This window comes from Peromyscus leucopus, chromosome 8b (genome assembly GCF_004664715.2).
Source record: "Peromyscus leucopus breed LL Stock chromosome 8b, UCI_PerLeu_2.1, whole genome shotgun sequence".
NCBI lineage: Eukaryota > Metazoa > Chordata > Mammalia > Rodentia > Cricetidae > Peromyscus > Peromyscus leucopus.
The window spans coordinates 95,567,380-95,589,402 of NC_051086.1; the positions used below are offsets into that span (position 1 = coordinate 95,567,380).

Genomic DNA, 22,023 nt, shown 5'->3' on the forward strand with positions numbered 1-22,023 from the left:
TGCTCTTCTGGAGGACTCAGGTTCAATTTCCCACCCACATGGTGGCTCACCACCACAACCAACTCTAGTTCCAGGAGGTCTGATGGCCTCTTCTGACCTCTGTGGGTATGAGGCACAAACGTGGTACACAGATGTAAATGCAGGCATAGTTTTACACATAAATCTTTTTTGTTGTTGTTAAATGTACATGAGTGCTCTATCGATTTCATGCCAGAAGAGGGCATCAGATCTCATTATAGATGGTTGTGAGCCACCATGTGGTTGCTGGGAATGGAACTCAGGACCTCTGGAAGAGCAGCCTGTGCTCTTAACCGCTGAGCCATCTCTCTGGCCCAATTTTATACATAAATCTTAAAAAACAAGACAAGAGTCCATAAAATGTATTTTATTTTTATAATGAAGAAGTTTTCCCATTCCTTCCACAACCCAGCACACCCTAGGGTGGACCACTACCTCTGAGCCCACTCAGGACCCACTCGTGGGTAACTTTATAAAGTTCTACTATGGAAATTTGAGGCTAGAGAATCAAGTTCAAGGCCTCGTGCAGGACTTCAAACTCTGCCCTTTCCTGAATCACCATTCAGGAATAAAGGAGCTGGCATTTGTGTCTGGTATAGTGCTTGGCACGCGACACCGCGGGTGCCATTCACAAGGTCCACCACAGCACGCAGAGGAACTGAGAGGGTGGCTGGGAAGACACAGAGTAAGGGGCAGTGGACGAGAAGGCCGGGCAAGATAATCTCCATTCTCTCTGCTTGGTGCCTGGAGAGCCGAAGGAGACTGTTCCTATCAGGTCCCTGGTTGGGACAGCTAAAGACAGAGTGACTAGTGAAACTGAAGACAACGGACAGCCTCATTCGGAAACAGAATTTCTCTGTATCTTCAAGAGGCCTGTCCCCAAGGAGGTCATTGTGAATGAGAGCCAAGTGACACATGCCCCTCCCACACTCCACATTTTTTAGATCTTGGCCAGACAACAGGGACAGAGTGTATTCTGGGCAGAGCTGGGTAAAACAGGTGGGCTAGGAATCTGGAGCGGGGTCAGGAGGACGCGGCTCGCCAGTGGCTGACTGGCCAGCGGCTGACGTGGCAGACTTCTCCTCCTGCTGCTGCTGTCTGAGGTACTGATCCAGCAGGGAGGTCAGCTGGGAAGGCTGGTGCTGAAGCAGGCAGCGGGTCTGGGCCATGAGGCGAGTAAGCCCTCCTACCAGCTCCCCTTGCAGCAGGTCCAGGCTGGGCAGCTTGGCATAGTCCACAAGCCCTGCCTGCTGAGAATGGTGTCATCAACACAGCCACCTAGAAGAACGGAGGGTCAGCTGGGTTCCCTCAAATGTTCCTCTTCTTGAGAGGCATCATCCCAACCAAGAACCTGCTCCCCAGTGCCCTTCTCCCCTCCCAGTTGGCCCTAAAATCGGGGTCACACTTGTGCCTCACCCCATTCCCACCGTTGGGCATCAATCCCCTCTCCTCTCTTCCCCTGAAAACATGCCTAGGATGTGCACCTAATCTCAAACACCCTAAAGTCAGTGGCTCCTGAACTTCTTTGACGACAGGCTCTTGGAGTGAAGAAATGCAGCTGCCATCTAAATGACACAGATACACAATCACGGGGACGGAGGGAGGTGTCGCCTGCCCAGCACCACAGACCTGTCTAACACCACCTAACTAAAGACGTACAAACGGTGGATCGCATGCTACGTGTATTTTGCAATGAAATGCCAGGGAAAGAAAATCCTGGAGTGTAAGGGGTGTGTACGACTATAAATCTAAGTTCCTAGGAAACAGGAATTTTCTGGGGGCACAGGCAGTCTCCTCCACAGAATGAACCCCAAAACACACTGGTCACAGCACTGGCCCTCGGCCCTCTTTATTTGAGATACTTGTTTTATTATTTTTAAATGTTTTTATTTACTTATTGGGGGGCATGCACATACCACAAACAACTTCTGGAACTCAGTTCTCTCTTCCCACTACGTGGGTCATGGCAATTGATCTCAGATCCTCAGCTCTGGCAGCAGGACCTTTCCCTGCTGAGCCACATTGCTGGTCCAAGAGATACTGATACCTTCACCAGTACCCACTACCTGACAGGTAAGACTCAGAAGGCCTGATGTCCCCTCCCGTCTCCTCACTGGGAGACGCCCTATGCTCCCTTTCCTCAGTACAGACTGACGTGTGGCAGAGATACAGCACAGGTGTTGAGTGACACAGTGAGTCCCCAGTAACCATGCTGACTCAGGCTCATCCACCAGAGGCTCTGTGCCACCCACCTACTTCACCCGGCTCTAACTGGCAGGACTGCCCACTCACCCAGCAGTGGCAGGAAAGGAACACTCTTCAAGATCCGAACCATTTCCTTGACCTTGGGCTCTTCACTGACCAGTAGCAGATTGTGCCCAATAAAAAGGGGTAGCAGGTTTTGGTATTTTGAATCTTCTAGAAAAGGCTTCAGGACCTAGGATCGCAGGAAAGAATGGCTAATGGAGGACGAGAGGAGGGAAAAGCCACATACCTTAGTCACAGGCTGTACCAAGCTGAAAGTACACCCTTAGGGTCCCTCAGTCCCTACCCACAGTTTAGGCACCAGACTAGGGCAGCGTGTCTAGGCTGACCAGAACAGAAGTTGGAAGTAGCCCTCAAGAGGAGCAGAGCCGGGTCCATTCAGCAGGCATGGGAGGAAGACAGGCCTGAGCCAGGGCAACCCTACCTGGTTGGGGAAGACTTTTATCAAGATCTTGTGTTTCCGCAACTGGTGCCGCAGGAGAAGCTTGTCCTCTGCACTCATGGCCACGTTCTGGCAGACAGCTATCATTCTGTTATCTCGAAAAACTGCTGCTATATCCCGACGCAGGAGCTGGATAAGTCCTGACTCCTGTGGCAGGACAGGATGGCTGAGGAGACATGAAGGTCTCCTGGTCCCCTCCCTTTCCCCAAATAGGCACTGGGGTGGTCAGTGATGCCAGAATGTGTAACAGACGGGAGCTTGCTTTCTACTTCCACTGGAGACTGCAGGCTTCAGAGCACCTGAGAGCACCTGCCCTTCTCCAGACACCTTGGCAGGCAGCCTGTGTTATCACAGTTAACCAAGATTATCCAGTTACAGGCTGGGGTAATACAAGCCTGTAAAATTAACTCAGCTACTCAGGAGGCTGAGGCAGGAGAATCAAAAGTTTAGGCTTGAACTGAAAAGTGAGTTTAAGGCTAAATTTTGAAACTTAGTAAGACAGTCTCAAAATAAAAGTTAAAATAAAGGCTCAGGACAGAGCTTAGCAGAACACTAGTATATGCAACAAACCACGTCCAATTCCCAGTACCACACACACATAATCACTTCAATTACCAATCTCACACTGTACTAATGGTGAATTATTTTACCAACTTTATTATTTTTTGTTGTTATGTTTTTCTAAATAGGGTTTCTCTGTGTAGCCCTGGCTGTCTTGGAACTCACTCTGTAGACCAGGCTGGCCTCAAACTCAGAGATCCACCTGCCTCTACTTCCCAAGTGCTACGATCAATTGAGTGTGCCACCATTGCCCAGTTTATTTTACCAATTTTAGATATGTGATGGAGGCTGGAAGATGACTCAGTGGGTAAAGGCATTTGATGCCAAGCCTGGACAAAATGAGTCCAATTCCTAGGACCCAGGCTGGGCAGTGAGGGTACCTTTACCTTACCACCCCAGGACTTCACTTTCTCTTTCTCAAAATTTATGTATATGAGTATTTTGCCTGTATGTATGTCTGCACATCATGCATGCAGTGCCCTAGGAGGCCAGAAGAGGGCACTGGATCCCGTGGCACTGGCATCACGGACAGTTGTAAGCTGCTACGTGTGTGCTGAGGATCCCACCTCTGTAAGAACAAGTAACTGCTGAGACATTTCTCCAGCCCCTCACTATTTTTTTTTTTTTTAAGACAGGGTTTCATTACAGTCCCGGGCGATCTGGAACTCACTATATATACCACACTAGCCTTGAACTCGTAAGCAATCTTCTTTCTTGGGCCTCCTGAGTGCTGGAATTACAGGTATGTGCCAGTCTGCCCAGGTTTTTTGTTCTTTCAAAACAGCTTGTCCTATAGTGTAAACTGGCCTTGAACTCTCTACACAGCCCTGAACAACCAATCCTCCAGCTTCCACCTCCTACGTGCCCATACCACGCCAAAGATTATAGGTTTGGGGCACCACACCTAGCTTCTTCCTGTTCTTTTCCAAAGACAGAACACTTCTATCGTCCCTTAGAGAAACAGGGATGCTTTGGCTCCTTTGAAAACAGGAAAGAGCAAGGTGTGTGAGCTCACACTGTAATCTCAGCATCCAGGAGATCACTTGAATTCAGGAGTTTGAGAAGAGCTTGGTCCTGAGACTACCCCATCTCAAAAAAAAAAAAAAAAAAAAAAAAAAAAAAAGGCAGGAGTGAACCCCCCCCCCAACCCCCCACCCCCCGAACCTTGTAGAGTTTTCACATATGTTTTTGGAGACAGATAAATAAAGAAAATGCAGACCGGCAGCCCAGGTGATTCAGAGCCCACGTCATGCAGAACCCAGTGCACATTTTATGATAAAGAAGCAGGGCTGGGTGAGATGGCTTGGAGTGCCTGCTGTGTAAGCCTGGCGATCTGAGTTCAGTCCCCAGAACCCACAGAAAAAGCCTGATGTGGCTGATACGTCTGCAGTCACAGCACTCCAGCAGCAAGATGTGGAGGCAGAGACAGGAGGACTTGTCTGACCAGAAGCTTGTGGGCAGTGTGGTTTATGTAGCATGGTAGAAACCAGACTACACAGTGGAAGAGGGAACGGACTCCTAAAAAGCTGCCCTCTGACCTCCACACATGAGCAGCGGCAAGTGTGTACCCACATTCACACACACACACACACACACACACACACACACACACACACACACACGCCTCCAAGTGGGAAAGTGAACTATTGATGTAAGTAACTACATAGCTTGGAGTCCAACTTCAGCAGCCTCCCACCAAGTAACATAAGCAAGTCTCCTTACCTCCTTGGGGGGTTTGGGAGGAGGTGGCAGGCATCGAGGGTTGACGGCAGGCTTAGGAGGAATATACTCAGTTAGAGCCATCAGCTTCTGCCGCTCGAAGTGCATGACGCGACGGTGGCGGGTCACAGCCTTGGAGCCGTGGCGCACAGTCTGGAGGGTGGGCAGCCAAGCTGGAGGAGGAGACGGCAGCACGGTAAGACATAGCCCCATGGAGGACCCAGCTTGTCTGCGGTGGACAAAGAACACCCCACTCCCACACAGACACGGCTCACAGAACTAGATACGGCACAACAAGTCTCCTCTCCTTCTAGTGGCTATCAGTGGCTCAATCCCTTACGACTCTCATTTCTCCAGGTTTGTTACTGCTGCTGCTTTTTGCTGGTTTTTAGACAGGGTCTCTCATAGCCCAGGATGCCTTGAACTCACAGAGTAACTGAAGATCACCTTCTGGTCCGCCCACTCCCCAAGTGCTGTGTTCAGGATTACAGGTGTTTGCCAGTGTGTGTGTGTGTGGTGTGTGTGTGTGTGTATGGTTTAAGTGTGCTTGCGGATTAAATGCAGGGCTTCTGTGCGTGCTAGGCAAGTCTACCAAGTGGACTACAGACCCAGCCTTCAAAGTCTTTCTTAGGTGCAGTGCTAGCCGTCTAAAAGATTATATATTTTTAAATTAGGTGACAGTAGTGCACTCCTTTAATCCCAGCACTCGGGAGGCAGAGGCAGGCAGATCTCTGTGGGTTCGAGGCCAGCCTGGTCTACAGAGCGAGTTCCGGGAAAGGTGCAAAGCTACACAGAAAAACCCTGTCTCAAAAAACCAAAAAAAAAAAAAAAAAAAAAAAAAAAAAAAAAAAAAAGAAAGAAGAAAGGGAAGGGAAAGGAAGGAAGGAAGAGGAAACAAGTTGGGCAAGGCAGTGCACATCTTTACTACTAAGGCTTAGAGGGCAGAAGCAGGTGGATTTTCTGTGAGTTCCAGGCCAGCTGGGATATATAGTCAGACCCAGTCCCAAGATAAATAAATAAGATGTACAAAAAAAACAACCAACCAACCAAAACCAGTAAGGTCACAAATAATACATAAACAGATGAGACTATGCTCCAGTAAAACTCTGCTCATAAAACAGTCATCAGGGGCTGGGACTGCAGCTGGGAGATGCAGAACTGGTGTAGGTGCCAAGCCCTAGGTCCCTTCCCCAGCAAGCAATAAGAAAAAAAAAAAAAAAAGTCGACACTGTGACCAGCTCTACTGTAAATGTCAATCCTCGGTCTTAGCGCAGTTCTTGAAGGACAAGCCCCTGGATCAAGCCAACATCAGCTTCATCTGGGAATTTGCTAGAAATACACACTCTCATGCCTGCCCTAGACCTTCGAAATCTGCAATTCTGGAGCACAGTCCAGCTAGTTGTGTTTAAGAAGCCCTTCTGGTAAAATGCATGGCTTCACCCCCCGAGCCTGAGGTCTGCTCCTAGGACTTGAAGCAAGAGGAGAGACACATTGCACCACCCTCACGACCCTCCCAAACAAGTCTTTCTTCCTGTCAGACATCGGGGGTGAACGCCAGTAATCCAAGCTCCTAGGAAATAGAGGCAGGAGGATTAGGAGCTCAAGGCCAACATCAGCAGTGAGACCCTGACTCAAAAAGCAAAATGGAGGGTCTGGGAGATGATTCGTCCACTACAGTAAATGCACTTACTGCCAAGCCTGATGACTTGGGCTCAATCCCCTGGGGCCCCCCATAGTGGAGAAAAGATTCATGCAAGTTGTCCTCTGACCTTTGTGTGCCCAATGGCACATTCTGACGACAAGAAAAGCTTGAAAGGTTCTCTCAAAAACCAAAGAAACACTCCGAAGCCCTGAGCCAGAGTGACTCTTTCATCCCCAACAAAAAGACCAACACTGTAGTTTCCAGGTACGGCTGGAAAAGGATCAGCTAGAAGACTCTTGGAGACTATGGAGGATTACCAGGGTGAGACGTTTTATGGCTACTAGCCACAAGACCTGTTAAGAGTGCCTTGGGAATGAGATGGAACTGGGTTTTAAGCCCTGCTCTGCATATTATTAGTGTTATTTTTTGCCCTAGCACTGAACTGGTCCAAACTTCAGTGTGCTTATCTGTAACGAGGGGTTAATAATGCCTTCTTCCCAAGGTGCGTTTGCTGTAAGATGTAAACCAGCAGTGAGTGTAAAACAAGAACCACAATCCCTGGACTACGGTACGGTGTCAAGTCTACTCACTGAATGCCTAACGCCACCGACTAGCGAAGATGAATGGACACAGTGCGACCCTCCATCGGGGTTTCACAGTCGAAGACAGGCACCGGGGCAAACGTAAAACTAGACTGAGAATTGCCCGAGCGGGGGTGTCAATAAACAGGGTACAAGCAAAAGATTTCACTGAGGAACCTGCTTTATAACGAGAGAAGACCCGCGGAGGCTGAGTTTACGCTGACCTTAAGAAACAATATATTAAAACCCCAGCAAGGACGCTCCAGGGTCGGGGACAAGAACCGAGCGAGGAGTTAGAAAATTCCAAAGCAGAAATAAACACTGTCGTCCGTGACGCCGTTGCTGTCCTTGCCTGGGTGTGTGCGGGGATGGAGGGGATGTCACAGGGCACTGGACCCGCTCAAATCGGAGACCGGCTAGCGGCAGGGTCACCGAGAGCTGCCAGGCTACGGGAAAGGTCAGAGGGAAGGGAGGGGGCGGGGGCCAGAGAGCGCCGGCCTGTGCGCCGCGAGGCCCGGGGCCTCTCCTTACCCGCCCGGGGCGGGAGACCTCCTCGGAGCCTCCCCGCCACCGCCGCAGCCATCGCTACAGGAAGTCCCCACGAGCGCGGCGCGGAGGCGGAAGGAGCTAGGGATTGTGGGGCAGCAAGGAAAGCCCAGGGCCGGAACCAGTAGGAGAGCCACCGGATGGAGCCGCTACCCGCATGCGTAGAGTCGGGCCTGTGGTGCCCGCCCCCACGCCTGCCCGTCCGGCGGAGCTGGCGTCCAGTCTCCTAGCAACGACGCGTGCCTGCGAGGGACCGTTCTTCTCACCCTTCCAGTCTCCAGTTTGCGACCAGTAAAGCCACGCCACACACTTGTAACTCCAGATCCTTCGCTCTGATTTACTCCGGCTTCCACCGCACCCCCAGCAACTGACTCTGAACCAGCCATCCCTGTCCTTGCCTCCTCCTCCGTCTTCCCTCCAGTCTTCTCCCCAAGCTGGGCGCAGTCATCCCAACCGGCCGGCTCTAAGCTTCTCTGCTCCCCTTCGTCTGTCTCCTGCCTCAATCAGCCGCTTTTTGTTTTAGGTCATGCCAGGAGGCGAGCAGGAAGGTGAGTTGGTGTGTAGAACAGTTGGACGACAGTCAGGTCAGGTCTCCCAAGAATGAAGGCAAACGAAAAGAGGCTTGTCTTTTCACAGCTAAGAACGCTGCCCAGGGTACAGAGGAAGGCGAAGTCTGCATTACCGAAGCCCTGATCACCAAGAGGAACCTGACCTTCCCTGAGGATGAAGACCTGTCAGAAAAGATGTGAGTGGGAAAGGAAAGCACAGATGTTCGGTTTGCTGAGCTGTATGATTTTGTAAATCGTGTTTGTCTCTTTAGTTACTCCACACTCCAATCAGTAGTACTTCCCACTTGGTTTTCCTTCCTTTTTTTTTTTTTTTTTTTTTTTTTTTTTTTTTTTTTTTTTTTTTTTTGAGACAGGGTTTCTCTGTATGCTTTTTACTTCTTAAAGATGGTTCTTTTCTCGTCATCCTCACCTGCCTTAGAGAATGCTGTAGCAAACTCAAAAATTCTCTGTTCAGTCCTCAGTCTGGCCTCCCCACACTCTTGTTGCCCAGGTGATCTTTATACACTATAAATCTAATTACTCCCTGGTAGAAACTTCCTCAGCAACCCATTACATCCAGAACAAAATCCAAACAGCGCGAACCAAAAATCTTTCCACACTCTAAAAGTGTGCAATTTCTCACACTGCATTCTTGCCCCTTGTTGCTCAAAAGTGAGAGCAGCCTGACACCACCCAAGAGCTTGTTAGAAACAGAGACTTTCCGCTGGGGATGTAGCTCGCCTGACAGAGTGCTGAGCACCACGTAAAACTGGCCTTGGTGTCATCTCAGCGCTCAAGAGGTAGAGGCAGGAAGATCAGAAGTTCAAGACCATCCTTCGCAGCTACATAGTGAGTCTGAGGCCACCCTGGGCTACTACATGAAGCCCTGGCTTTAAGAGAAAGAAAAAAAGATACCCATCTCAGACCGACTGAATTAGAATCTGCATCTTCCGGTACCCAAAGGATTCACAGGCACATTCAAGTTCAAGACAGACTAGATTAGCACATGCATGCTCTGCTTGAAAGGCCCTGCCCGATCCCTTGCCCATGGCCTGCCCACTGGTCACCTCCTCTAGGAAGCTGCTCTTGATTCCTCCACTCTGGAGTTGGTACATAGCCCATGTAAACACTTTCATTTCTTGTACCTGCCTTTGGCATCCACTTGGCACAGATGTTTGCCTGGCTCCCTGATAATGATGGGCAAGGACCTATGTCATTTGCCTGGAGGATCCTCCGTAAATTTGGAAATACTGAAGGTATGAATGGAACAAGTGATTTCCCCTCCGTGGGTGACTCAAAAGGGAGTGAGGAAGATTCTTCCAGAAGAAATGAGAGTATTTCTGCATCTATCCCCACCCTGCCTCCACCATCCAAACTGATCAAGGAAGGCTTCTCTTGTCCTGAATCTCCAGGGACCGTGGCAGCCACCCACCAGTTATCCAGAGGGCCCTTGTCAGCTTCCACTCTGCTCTTTCTCAGTTCCACCAAGAGAACCATGTGTCTGAGACTAGCCAGTCTCATGACCTAGACACCACTACCTGGGTCAAGCAGCTGTTCTCGACGTCTCATCAAAACCATTCAGTCCCCTTCTTTTCCTTGAGACATGTCTTCTTCTCCCCGCTCCCTCCCATTGGCCACCAAGAGGCCACAGATGCAGGGGGCCCTATCTACCCATTTTGCTTACTCTCTCCAGCTTTTGTACACTGGATGAACTGGAGACTGTGCGCCTAGATCGGGAAGGGATTACTTCTATCAGGAATTTAGAGTGCCTCCGGAATATTCACAGCCTCTACCTGCAGTCGGTAAATCTTGCCCCCATGCCTCCTGTCCCCTCCCTGTTGTGAACCTAGTCTGTCTAACCTGAAAAGTGCTAAACGGTTCATCTTTTTTGCATTTCTGGTGTTTAGGTAAGCAGAACACTCCCAAATGAGTCAGGAATCCTCCTGAACTGAAAGACTGATTCCTGGCCGGCCGTGGTGGCATATGCCTTTTTGTTTGTTTATTTTTTGTTTTTCAAGACAGGGTTTCTCTGTGTAGTTTTGGGCCTGTTCTGGAACTCACTTTGTAGCCCAGGCTGGCCTTTAATCCCAGCACTTGGAAGGCAGAGGCAGGCAGATCTCTGAGTTCGAGGCCAGCCTGGTCTACAAAGCAAGTTACAAGACAAGACAGTCATGGCTACACAGAGAAACCCTGTCTTGAAAAAAACAAACAAAAAGACTCATTTCCTACCCCAGTCCTGCCAAGAACTCCTGAACATGCTCTTGAGTCGCCATTCCACCATTCTAGTTGGGCACAGTGGCATATGCCAGTCTCTTGAGTACCCAAGAGGCTGAAGCTGAAGGATCACATTGAGGTCAGCTTGGGCTACGGAGGAAGTTCCAGGCAGCCTACCCTACACAAAACCCTGTCTTAAAAATAGATCCAAGGGACTAGAGAGATGACTCAGCGCTTAAGAGCACTGGCTGCTCTTCCAGAGGTCCTGAGTTCAATTCCCAGCAACCACATGGTGGCTCACAACCATCTATAATGATATCTGGTGCCTTCTTCTGGCCTGCAGGCATACATGCAAGCAGAACACTGTATACATAATAAATAAATCATATATATATATATATATATATATATATATATATATATATATAGAGAGAGAGAGAGAGAGAGAGAGAGAGATATCCAAGTGTGGTGGTGCACGCTTTTGGTCCCATCACTTGGGGAAGCAGAGGCAGGCAGATCTCAGTGAGTTGGAGGTCAGCCTGGTCTATGATTTCCAGGCCAGCCAAGGCTACTTAGTATGACTGTGTCTCAAAAACTAAAATAAAAATGAATAAATAATAAGATAAAAACATAGGGCTGGCAAGATGCCTCCGTGGGCGAAAGTGCTTGCTGCCGAGCCTGGTGACCTGAGTTCACTCCTAGGACCCACGCAGTAGGAGAGAACTCTCGGTCAGGCTGTTCCCTGGCCTCCACACACATCCTTGGCATGTGTGTTCACACACACACACACACACACACACACACACACACACACGCCATCAATGAGGCCATTTCCATTTTGCTACTGGCCCCTTGGTTTTTTCTTTTGAGTCTGCAGCCCTTTGGTTCTGCTCATTGGACTAGCTCCAAGTTCACACATGAACCACTGACCAGAGAAAACAAATCGTCTTCCCGAGGTAACGGCAGCCAGCCACAGTCAGGTTGAGTGCTCATTCTCAACGTGCAGAGGCTGCAGCTGAGAACAGACATGGTCTCAGGGCTTCGTCCCTTAAACAGACTCCCACCCGGCTGACTTAAACTTGGTTTCCCCACCTGGTTTCTTCCCACAGAATAAGATCCAGCGAATTGAGAACTTGGCATGCATCACCTCTCTGCGGTATGTGGCACCAAAACAGCAAAGGGGTAAGGAGCGGGTGGTGAGAAACTGGCTGCGCCCCTAGAACTGTCTTGGGGCTCTCGAAGCCTGGCTCTTTGTCAGATGAGAAGTCTAGCTCTGCTCTCCTCACCCCACAGGCTTTGTGTCCCCACTTAGCCAGCTGCCTACACAGGGGAGCCTGGGGACCTGGTGCCCTCCTCCCCCTCCTTCCCCCTCCTCTCCCTCCTCCAGCAGTCCTGTGTCTTATCTCATCCCTCCCTCTTCCCCCGGCAGCTTCCTGTCTCTGGCAGGAAACCAAATCAGGCAGGTGGAAAACCTCCTTGACCTCCAGTACCTCCAGTTTCTGGACCTTTCTGACAACCTGATAGACGTGCTAAAGCTAGGTAGGAACACCGTGCCCTGGCTCAGGCAGTGGGTCCCATGTGGTGTCCTCCCTCCTCTTGGCTCCAAGCTCCTTGTGATCTTGCTTCCCCCCCCCCCCCCGGGAGGGAGGGCAGAGCAAGCACGAGACCCTCACTCATTCTTTCTACTGCACAGATGAGCTCCCCCAGAGCCTTCTCATCCTCAACCTGTGTGGAAACGCCTGCACCAACCAAAATGGCTACAGGTGAGGAGGGGAGGAAGTCACTCTCTGCCTGCAACCCAGATTGGTTCATCCATCGTGCCCTCTGCCCCCTAGACTGAGTCTGTCCCAGTCCCACATCCAGCACCTCACAGGAGCCAGCCTTTTGCTCTTTGGGCTGACCCCAGGCCCATCTCCTAGTCTCGGAGTCATACCCACCCAGGTATGGGCACTGAAGTCTATGCCACCGTATCCTCCCAGGTTCCACACCAGGGATGCCCTCAGGGGTAACCTCTGCTGCCCTGCCTTACAGGAAGATGGTGATAGGGGCCCTGCCGCTGCTCTTGGACCTAGACAAGCAGCCTATATTGGAGCGCTGGACCTCAGAGGATGATGATGATGAGGAATCCTTGGATGATGAGGAGGAATTTCCGGAGCTGAAGGGCCCGTTCTGCACAGAGCAAAGTGATTACTGTCCACACCTTATAGCTTGCCCCGGCTCGCACTGCCCTAGGAGACGGGGATGACACTGTCACTGTCCTAGGCAGCTAGCTCTGCTGGGACCTTCTCTCCGGCTCTGTGGTCTCCTCCACTCCAGGCCCTTCATGTTTCCAGAGTGCCAGCCAGGACGGTGGAAGGTGACATCTTCCCAGCCTGGCTCGGTCCCTGGGGTTACATGATCACTTTCCATCAGCCTCAGGGCCACCTGCCACTCCTGACAGAGTGAGTGTCAGTGACCCACCTCAGTCTGGAATCAGCAGGATCTAATGAGAGGATGCGGGGGACCCATCTCTTCCCAGCCCCAGCCCAATATGTATTCTACTAGGGATGCCAATAGGTTTACCAGAGACATCCCTGGTCCCAGGCCCTCCTGCCAAGCCCAGGGCTCTCCCTCTCCTCCCCCAGGATTCTTCAAGGACCTGGACCAGGAACTGCAGCAGCATCAAGAGCGAAGGCAGCAGGCGGTCCTGGCAGAGCACTTGTCCAGGATGGAGATCCGGCCTGTCCTCACTGACCTGCCCCAGCTGCCTGCAGTGCCCATGGCTGGGGACTGCAGCCCTGAGGTCGCCACGCAGCCTGGGAAAGAGGCGGCCCCTCGGGCCACCTCCTCCACCCAGACCTCCTCTTCCCAGACCTCCTCTTCTACCAAGAAACCAGTTCCCAAGAGCCAGAAAAGCTCTGTCCCGGCAAGGAAGGGGGCTCCAGCAGCCACAGCCTCCAAGACCTCTCCGACGGCAGCCCCCAGCATGACAAAAACTACAGCCAAAAGGAACACGAAGTAGTGCACAGCCCCTCACTTGGGGCAGGGGCCCCACCCCCCAATAAAATATCTTTGGGCTTTGGAATGCTTTTCGTGTCCCATGGGGTAAGTCAAGGAAAGAAATCAAAACCAGAAGTCAAAAACACAATCCCCCAAAGCAGCTTAACTTTTCAGGAATGGCCCAAAGGGCTGGCATCTCTCTGAGTCCCCAGCTGTCTTGCTGGGCCTCAGCAACAAGTGGGGACCACCTCACAAAGGATGCTGTCTCATGGTGAGATAGCTCCACCATGTTATTGTTTTGGTTTCTTTTTGTTTGTTTTGTTTTGTTTTTGAGACAGGGTTTCTCTGTGTAGTTTTGGTGCCTGCCCTGGATCTCATTCTGTAGACCAGACTAGCCTCACAGAGATCTGCCTGGCTCTGCCTCCCAAGTGCTGGGATTAAAGGTGTGCGCCACCACCACTTGACTTGGCTTATTGTTTTGTTTTTAAGATAGTGATCTGCTGTGTAATCCTGGCTGTCCTGGAACTCACTATTTAGACCAGGCTAGCCCGGGACTCACAGAGATCCACTTGCCTCTGCCTTCTGAGTAATTGGATCAAAGACATGCCACCATTCAGTCAAGCTAAGGACTAAACCTTGGGATCCTGATTGTCCCTAGATGGCAGCCAGCTCTCATGAGGCATGATCTTGGGTCTTCATGCAAAGACACACGAGTTAGGTCCCACTGCACCCATCATTAGGGTTTATGGCTTGGCACCACAGCTCTAGCAACCAGCCTGCTGGGAGCTGCCCTTTGCCCTGGCTCGGCTCTCCCCAAAAGACCTGAGATCCAGTTCACTGAATAAGGAAATAAAACATTTATTAAGCCAAAGGCTGTACCAGCCATCCAGGCCCTGGATGAGGAGTGTGAAGGGATGCCTGTAACCACCACCACCACCACCACAGCTCACGGCAGCCGCCCAGAGCTCCTGCACCCAGTGGGCATAGAGGTGCTACATGCTTAAGCGTAGGCCTGGTGCTCCTTCTCCACAAAGGCCTGGAAGAGGCTGCCCAGCCCCTGGGGAGGGAGGGTCTGGTCACCAGTAAGGAGTCCTCGGAGAACCTCCAGGCCTTCCTGCTCCAGGATCTGCTGCTTCTGCCGGATCTGTTTCCTCTGATCCTGCCAGGCAAGGCAGAGGCGAGGAATGTGGACCCTCTCCTCCAGGCAGGAGAAACCCAAGGCTAGCTGAAGGCCCCACCCGCCCCCAGACTCTGCAGTCTCCTCTAGCCCCAGGCCCTGGAATATCAAGAAGGTAAAGGTATTTCCTACCTGCTTATCCTCCATCAGCTCCAGGGCTGCCTGGTGTCCACGATAGAGTAAGTGTCGACGATCCACCCGAGTCTGGAATCGGGGGAGGATCCGAACAGGGTCCTGGGCTCCAAAAGTGGGAGACAGCACCTGGGGGGCCTGGGCCACCCCGACTTCAAAGATGAAGGGCTTGAATACCGACCTGACAAGACAGGTTGAAGTAGTAGCGGGGGACAGGTGCGGCCATGTCCCCCGGCCAGTATGTCCTCTTCGCCCTCACCTGGACGGGTCTGGCGTAGCAGTGAGGAAGTGGACACAGGGCTTTGTGGGGTCCTGGGGCAGGACCGACACCATGCTGGCCGTGGTGCGGAAGCCCCCGGAGTCCATGCAAATGCCGCTCTCCCTGTTCCTGAGGATGCCCATCATCCCCTCTGCCGTGATACTTCCTGCAAAGGAGGAAGTGGTGGGGACCCAGCAAACGAGAGCGTGAGAGAGACCCCAGGCCAGGGTGCCGTGGCCGCCCTCTCGCCCACCACTCACAGACCTTGCTGTTGCTGCAGCAGCTCACACCCAGCCCGGAAGCGGGCCTTGGCAGCTTCCATCCGCACAGGCTGCTGGGCCAAGGAGAAGACCTCTGCAAAGTTAAAGGGGCCCTGTCCGGTCCACCACCCCTGGGCCTTGGCGTGGCTTCGGAGCTCGGGGTGCTCTGCTGAGATGTCGGCGCCGATGCTCAGCTGGTTAGAAATGTTCCGGGCACCCCCTGCGGAAGAAGAGGAACTTATTCCTCTATCGCGGAGCACCCACCATATGCCAGGCCTGGGTGAGGAGCTTAGATTACGGTTTTAAAAAACTCAACCTGCCCTGAAGGGGCCTCCGGTGAGGAGGAGACAGACAAATCAATCAGAGCTATGTCATAGGGATGAACAGGATGGGAAAGTGGTAGTCGCTGGCATATGACCTCCCAGGAAGGCTTTCCAGAGGAAAGGGCAGGCAGAAGCAGGGGAGTATCTGGCCAGGGGAAGGAGGAAGTTCCTAAGTGGGTTCATTTCCAGTTTTCTGGGGTGTCCCAATGCCCAAGGCTGTCGGGGGAACGAAAGTGGGAGCCTCCAGAAGTGGAGGGCAGTACCTGGGGACGTCTAGGTTCCCTCTCGGAGGCAGGCTCCACACTAGACTCCTACCCTGGATCCGCTGAGCAGCCCACAGCCTCCCAGCTGTCTCCAGCACCCAGGCCTCTGTGCGGTCAGCCAGCAGGAAGGTGTTGTGATAGCAGAAGGGCACAGGATCCTCCCGGCAGCTGCCCCCCTGCCCGTAGCGTTCCAGCAAGCCTGCGATCACGTGCACGGCCTCCTGGGCAGTGCCGCTCCGTTCCAGAGCCAGCCTAGCAGAGAGGTCAGAGGACAGAAGTGATCCAGACAGGTTTGACGAAAGCCCATGTTACACAGTGAACCCAGCAGCAATGATGGTATGCGGCCCAGACCTGTGAGCCCAACAGAGGTGGAGGCAGGAGGATCAGAAGTTCAACTCCACACTCAGCTACATACTACAAGATTCCTTATCTCAAAACAGAGAAACATTCCAAGGCAAAATGAAAAACCAGCCAGATGTGGTGGTAAACACCTTTAACCCCAGCACTTGGGAAGCAGAGACAGGTGGATTTCTCTGAGTTCAAGGACAGCCTGGTCTACATAGTGAATTCTAGGCCAATCAGGGATACACAATGAGAAGCTGTCTCAAAACACAAAATAAAACAACAAGCAAGAAAAAAAAAAAAGAAAAAGCCATACGCCAGTAGTTTCCAAGCTTTGAACTGAGAGTTCCATGGAAAGGTCTGGAACACTGTTTCCAAGGAAGAAGTGCCTGAATTTCTTCTCAGTCAGAGCTGCCCCACCTTTATTAGTTTCTATAAACCAGAATTCTATGGGAGATTTCAGTTAACAAAAATAGTACTGAAAAAAAAAATTAAACCGCTCTGGGCCGCTCTTTATCAGGCTTAGTGGCCCACGACTTTAATCCCAGCACTTAGGAAGCAGAGGCAGAGGGATCCTTTGAGTTCAAGGCCAGACTGGTCTACAAAGTTCCAGGACAGCCAGGGCTACACACAGAAACCCTGTCTTGACAAATCAAAGGAGGAGGAGGAGAAAGAGGAGGAGGAGGAGGAAGGAGAAGGAGAAGGAGGAGAAGGAGAAGGTAGAAGGTGAACAGCAGCCTTCTTAGAGAGGCCACAGGACAAGGCCAAGAGAGAGGCAAGGCCAATGAACCTGAGTGTTAGGGGCGGAGGGGGGGGGCATGAAGAGCGGGTCTGTACCTGAGTAGATCCATACCCAGGAGGGCTTCCCCCTCCCCAACAGGCTCTTTGGTCCACACTGCTTCATTGCCAATGCAGACACCATGTTCATTGGCTCCCATCTCAGCCCCCCACAGCCAGGCAGGGCGGCTCAGAATCACAGCATGTGTCTTCCACACCTGTTCCACCTCGATGTAGGTGCACTGGAGGTAAAGAAGAGAAAAGAAGAATTCACGGGGGAAAAAAAAAGATCCAGAACCTGCGTTGCTCTGGCACTTTGTTAGCCACTTTATATAATGGCCTTAAGAAAGGGCTTGTTCTCAGGTCACGCATGCGTAAACTGAGTCAGCAGAGGCTAACGAGACTCAAGGTCCAGGTGGACTTGAAGTCCTTACTCTTTTCACAGCATCTGCCAACATCTGAGGTGCAAGAAAACGAAGGTCTGGGAACAATGTCCAAACCTTCCTATTCCTTTTAAGTCCTAACCCACCTGGAGCCGGCTCCCAGGGGTGTGAGTGCCTGCTGGAATAAACACCACCTCCTGCACCTCATCTCGGGGGCGGTCCGAGTTCTTTGCAAAGATCACAGCCGGGATGGCTGAGGCCGGGGGCACAGAGACAAAGCAGTCGCAGGAACAAGGGGTATCCGGGCTCGAGGAGGCCATCTGCGAAGAGGTGGGGATGATCAGGTCCCTCCAGTGACACCTCTCCATAATCCTGGCCACCTGTGGGGCCTAGGACGCTCCCTCCCACGTGTGCACTCAGAGAAGACAGAGTCCATGCCAGACGCTCCGGGACAACGGCACTGGGCGCACACTCAGAGCGCGGTATGCACTAAATGTGCACTTGGCTTAAGAGTCAGCAGACAACGCAGAGCGTCCGCCTTGGAGTCTCAGCCCTTTCAGGCTGTAAGGTAGTTTCTAGGCACTAACGCCGGCCCCAAGAATCCCGCGCTCCTGCGCATGTCCACATTCGCGCTCCCCTTCCGTCCAACCACTTCCAAGTCCTCAGTACCTCCACCTCTCACCCTCTCTGCCTCCAAGACCCTCAGACTCGGTTCTGGGCCCCACCTCCTCTGTTTCAGGCCAGATCTCTTTCTCTGGACCCAGATTCCCAGGTGACCTGGAAGGCCTTTGTCCCCGGGGGCGGGGCCGGAACAGAACACCTGCAATCCCACCGTTTCCCACCAGGGTGCGCGCTAGCTAGCACTACTTCTCAGAACCAAGTAGCTGGCCTTCCAAACCCTGCCTGGGTGTCCTGGACTTCCAGTTGAGGCTTATCGAAGAGAGTCACTTTAGGAGGTGGAGCTGAAGGAGAAAAGAAGCCTGTGTGAAAATAGATTATTCATAAAATAGCCAACGCTGCTGGGGGTTCTGGAGATTAAGGAAGAACTTTAGTGGCCTGAATCCCGACTAGAATTACAAAGACTCAATCCTAGGGAAACTGCACAGCACAACACAGGAGGCATAGGGATAGCTTAGGTTAAGTACTGTTTATTTTAAAAATTATTTTCAGGGGCTAGAGAGATAGCTTAGCGCTGAAGGGCACTGGCTGCTCTTGCAGAGGATCTGGGTTTGATTCCCAGCACCCACACAGTGGCTCATAGCCATCTGTAATTCCGCTTCTGGGGAATCTAATGCCTTCTGGCCTCCACGGACAACAGGCACATGTGTGGTGCACACACACACACTGGCAAAACATCCATACACATAAATTAAAATTTTAAATTTTGTAATTGTGTGTGTGTGTGTGTGTGTGTGTGTGTGTGTGTGTGCGTGCGCGCGCGCGCGCGCGTGCGCGTATTACATGTACGGGAGGGTAAATGCCCGAGGATGCCAGAAGAGAGTGTTCCATCCCTTGAAGCTGGAATTACAGGTGGTTGTGAGCCACCTGGCAGGAGTTGTGAAAACCACACTCAGGTCTTCTACAAGATCAGTATTCACTTTTTGTTGTTGTTGTTGTTGTTGTTGTTGTTGTTGAGATGGTTTCTCTGTGCAACAGCCCTAGCTGTCCTGGAACTCTCTCTGTAGACCAGACTGGCCTTGAACTCACAGAGATCCACCTGCCTCTGCCTCCCGAGTGCTGGGATTAAAGGCGTGCACCACCACCGCCCGGCCAGTATTCACTCTTCACTGCTGAACCTTCTCTCCTTTCATTTTCAGTCTTGGCTGTCATATCTTAGGGGCAGTCCACCTTGGTGGTGTTGTCTTTTAATATATTTTATAGTGTGACTTTGGGAGATGATTTGTGTGTATCCACGTGTGCAAGTGCACATGTATGTGCATGCCAGTGCAGACTAGAGGTCAAAACTGGGTGTTTCTCTCAGTGGCTCTCCATCTTATTTTTTGAGACAGGACCTCTCATTAAACTTTAATCTTGTTGATTCTGCTCCACCGTCTGGCCGGCAAGCCCAGGGAGTCTCCTGTTTCCACCTTCTCGGGGCTGGGATCGTAAGTGCCTGTGCTTCTGGGGACAGAACTCAGGCCTTCATGTTCATATGGCAGTCACTTTATTGTTTGAACCCTTGTCTCCCTTGCCCCCATGTCCCCCCATGTCACAAGGAGACACACACAAAGCCTCCTGTCTCCAGAAACCCAAGTTCTCTGCTGCCACATATGTGCTTAAGGTTATAGAAAGATAACTTTGAAAGGAAATTTAGAAATTTCTATTCCAAATCCTTCTACATGCTAAGAAAATGAAATAGCAAAGGAGAAATTTGGACTAAGAGGGACGTACAGTGGTGTGGAGCTAGATTCTGAACTCAAATGTTTTGGGTTTTCAGTTCCTTTTTCCTCTATGAATCATCTCTGTAGGCAGCTCTGAAGAAAATACATCTCATACATTTATGCTCCTATGACCTCTGGGAATTACTTCTAGGAGTTACATACCTCAACAACCTTAATTCTTGCAATACAAAAAAACACAGAAGTGTGTGTGTGTGTGTGTGTGTGTGCATTCTTTAATTTCTTTAATCAATTTTTCATATCTGGGGCTGGGAATGGAGCTCAGGTGATAGAGCATTTGCCTTAGCATGTAAGTTTATGCAGTCCTAGGCATTGCATAAACTGGGTGTGGTGGAGAACACCTGCAATTCCAGGAGGCAGGAGGATCAGAAGTTCATGGGTATCCTTGGTTACAGAGGGAGTTCAATGCCATCCTGGGCAGAAGTCTCTGAGTCAAAACAAATTTGTCTTTCAGTGTACAGATTTCCCCTCTTTGATTCCTTTGTACTGTTGTTGTTGTTGTTGTTTGTGTGGGTAAAAGGCATTGTTTTCTGATTTCCTTTTTTTGAATATTTTGGTGGTAGTATATAGAAATCTCTCCCACTTTGGTCTTTCTTGTCTTTTTTTTAAGATTTATTTATTTATTTTATGTATATGAGTGCTCTATCTGCATGTACACCTTTATTCCAGAAGAGGGTATCAAATCTCATTATGGATGGTTGTGTACCACCGTGTGGTTGCTGGGAATCGAACTCAGGGCCTCTGAAAGAGCAGCCAGTGCTTTTAACCTCTGAGCCATCTCTCCAGCCTCCCACCCCTCCCACCACACACACACAAGGTTTCTCTGTGTAGTCCTGGCCCTCCTGAACTCACTCTGTAGACCAGGCTGGCCTAGAACTGGGAGATCCACCTGCGTCTGGCTCCTGAGTGTTGAGATTAAAAGGTGTGCACCACCAACCACTGCACTAGAAATATTTCTCAAGAGCTGGAGAGACAGCTCATTGGTTAAGAGAACTTGCTGCTCTTGCAAAGAGAAACCAAAGTTGGTTCCTAGCACCTAGACCAGGTAGTTCACATCAGTCTCCAGGGGATCCAACGCCCTCTTCTGGCCTCAGTGGGTACCTGCAGTCAAGTGCACACTATACACATAATTACTAAATAAAAATAAAACTTTAGAAAAATAAAACAAACAATATAGCTAAGTAACTTAAATTATTCATGGCTCCTGGCTTCCCATTCTGCCTCACTAGGATTATATCTTTGGAATTCAAACCAGGATGCAGCTGAGGTTTTTTCAAATCTTCAGATACCACAATCATCTGTAGTTCCAGTCAGTTCCAGGGATCTGACGCCTTCTTCTAGTCTCAAAGGGCACTGCATTCATGTGGTGTATACACATATTCACAGACAAAACATCGTACACATTAAATTGTTGTTGTTGTTATTATTAAGACAGGGTTTCTCTTTATAGCTGTCCTGGGACTCACTTTGTAGATCAGGCTAGCCTTGAACTCGCAGAGATCCGCCTGGCCAAATGCTAGGATTAAAAGCCACATTAAAAAAAATTTTTTTTTAAAAGAAATCATTTCTTTTTGTTGTCTAGTCTGACAGTTCTTTGGCTTTGTTCCTAAGATAATTTTTAAATTTACATTTCTGGTAATACCCATAAGGCAGTAAAGGATTCCTGGGGATATAAAAGCTGCTTCGGTGCGTCTTGGAGGAGGGGTACGAGGTTGCCATGGGACATGGGGCCACCTCAAACCTCAAGGCTGTACCTGCCCGCAGCATTCTAGGCGCCCCACGGGGAAAGCGGGTTCCTCTTCTGCACTTCCCCAGATGTCCGCTGGGGGGCGGGACAGGCCGAAGGAGAAGGAGGCAGCCGGAAGAGCAGGAAGAGGTGGAGGCTGCGTTCCGGGCCTGCTTGCTGTCACGTTTCCACTTTTGACTTCGTTCACCTGCCCTAGAGGTATTCAACTTCACTTCTCCGCTGAGAAGACTCAGAGAGGTCGTACAGAGGGTCAGTCCAGACGGGATGATTTTCCTCCCTCTCAGCCTCTCCATTACAATCCTGCTCGGGCGCCACTTCTGAGGGGTCATAGGTGACCCTGGCTTCCTTCGGGGGACCCAGGCCAGCCAGGCAGCATTGCAGAGGATCAAGCATGCATCAGAGCCCCACCAAAGGCCCCTGCTAAGAATGCAGGTCAGCTGGAGGAG

General features: G+C 51.0%; 3 protein-coding genes across 6 annotated transcripts; 1 reads left to right on the forward strand and 2 right to left on the reverse strand.

Moving 5' to 3' along the window:
• Positions 1–370: 370 nt before the first annotated feature.
• Positions 371–7,867, reverse strand: Mrpl10 (mitochondrial ribosomal protein L10). The gene is given in 6 exon segments (XM_028869063.2): positions 371–1,258; positions 1,261–1,296; positions 2,311–2,455; positions 2,708–2,872; positions 5,009–5,178; positions 7,760–7,867. Coding segments are annotated over 6 exon segments (804 nt in total). The 5' UTR covers positions 7,812–7,867; the 3' UTR covers positions 371–1,022.
• Positions 7,868–7,921: 54 nt separating this feature from the next.
• Positions 7,922–13,600, forward strand: Lrrc46 (leucine rich repeat containing 46). Its single transcript, XM_028869061.2, has 8 exons — positions 7,922–8,322; positions 8,411–8,519; positions 10,016–10,124; positions 11,646–11,692; positions 11,966–12,075; positions 12,230–12,299; positions 12,568–12,719; positions 13,161–13,600. Exons 1-8 carry the CDS (start codon positions 8,301–8,303, stop codon positions 13,535–13,537), a joined length of 996 nt encoding a protein of 331 aa, XP_028724894.1. The 5' UTR covers positions 7,922–8,300; the 3' UTR covers positions 13,538–13,600.
• A 756-nt stretch (positions 13,601–14,356) lies between these two features.
• Scrn2 (secernin 2) lies at positions 14,357–18,232 on the reverse strand. Of its 4 annotated transcripts, none has more exons than XM_028869057.2 (8): positions 18,114–18,230; positions 17,578–17,751; positions 17,109–17,290; positions 15,982–16,181; positions 15,348–15,563; positions 15,084–15,249; positions 14,825–15,005; positions 14,357–14,674 (listed from the first exon to the last, which is right to left on the reverse strand). In XM_028869057.2, the coding sequence occupies exons 2-8, from the start codon at positions 17,749–17,751 to the stop codon at positions 14,516–14,518; spliced, it is 1,278 nt and encodes a 425-aa protein (XP_028724890.1). In that variant the 5' UTR covers positions 18,114–18,230; the 3' UTR covers positions 14,357–14,515. The 4 variants fall into 4 exon arrangements, with proteins under 4 accessions (XP_028724890.1, XP_028724891.1, XP_028724892.1 ...); XM_028869058.2 differs by having other exon boundaries at positions 14,516–14,674; positions 18,157–18,232; XM_028869059.2 differs by having other exon boundaries at positions 14,516–14,674; positions 18,101–18,231.
• Between the last annotated feature and the right edge of the window lie 3,791 nt (positions 18,233–22,023).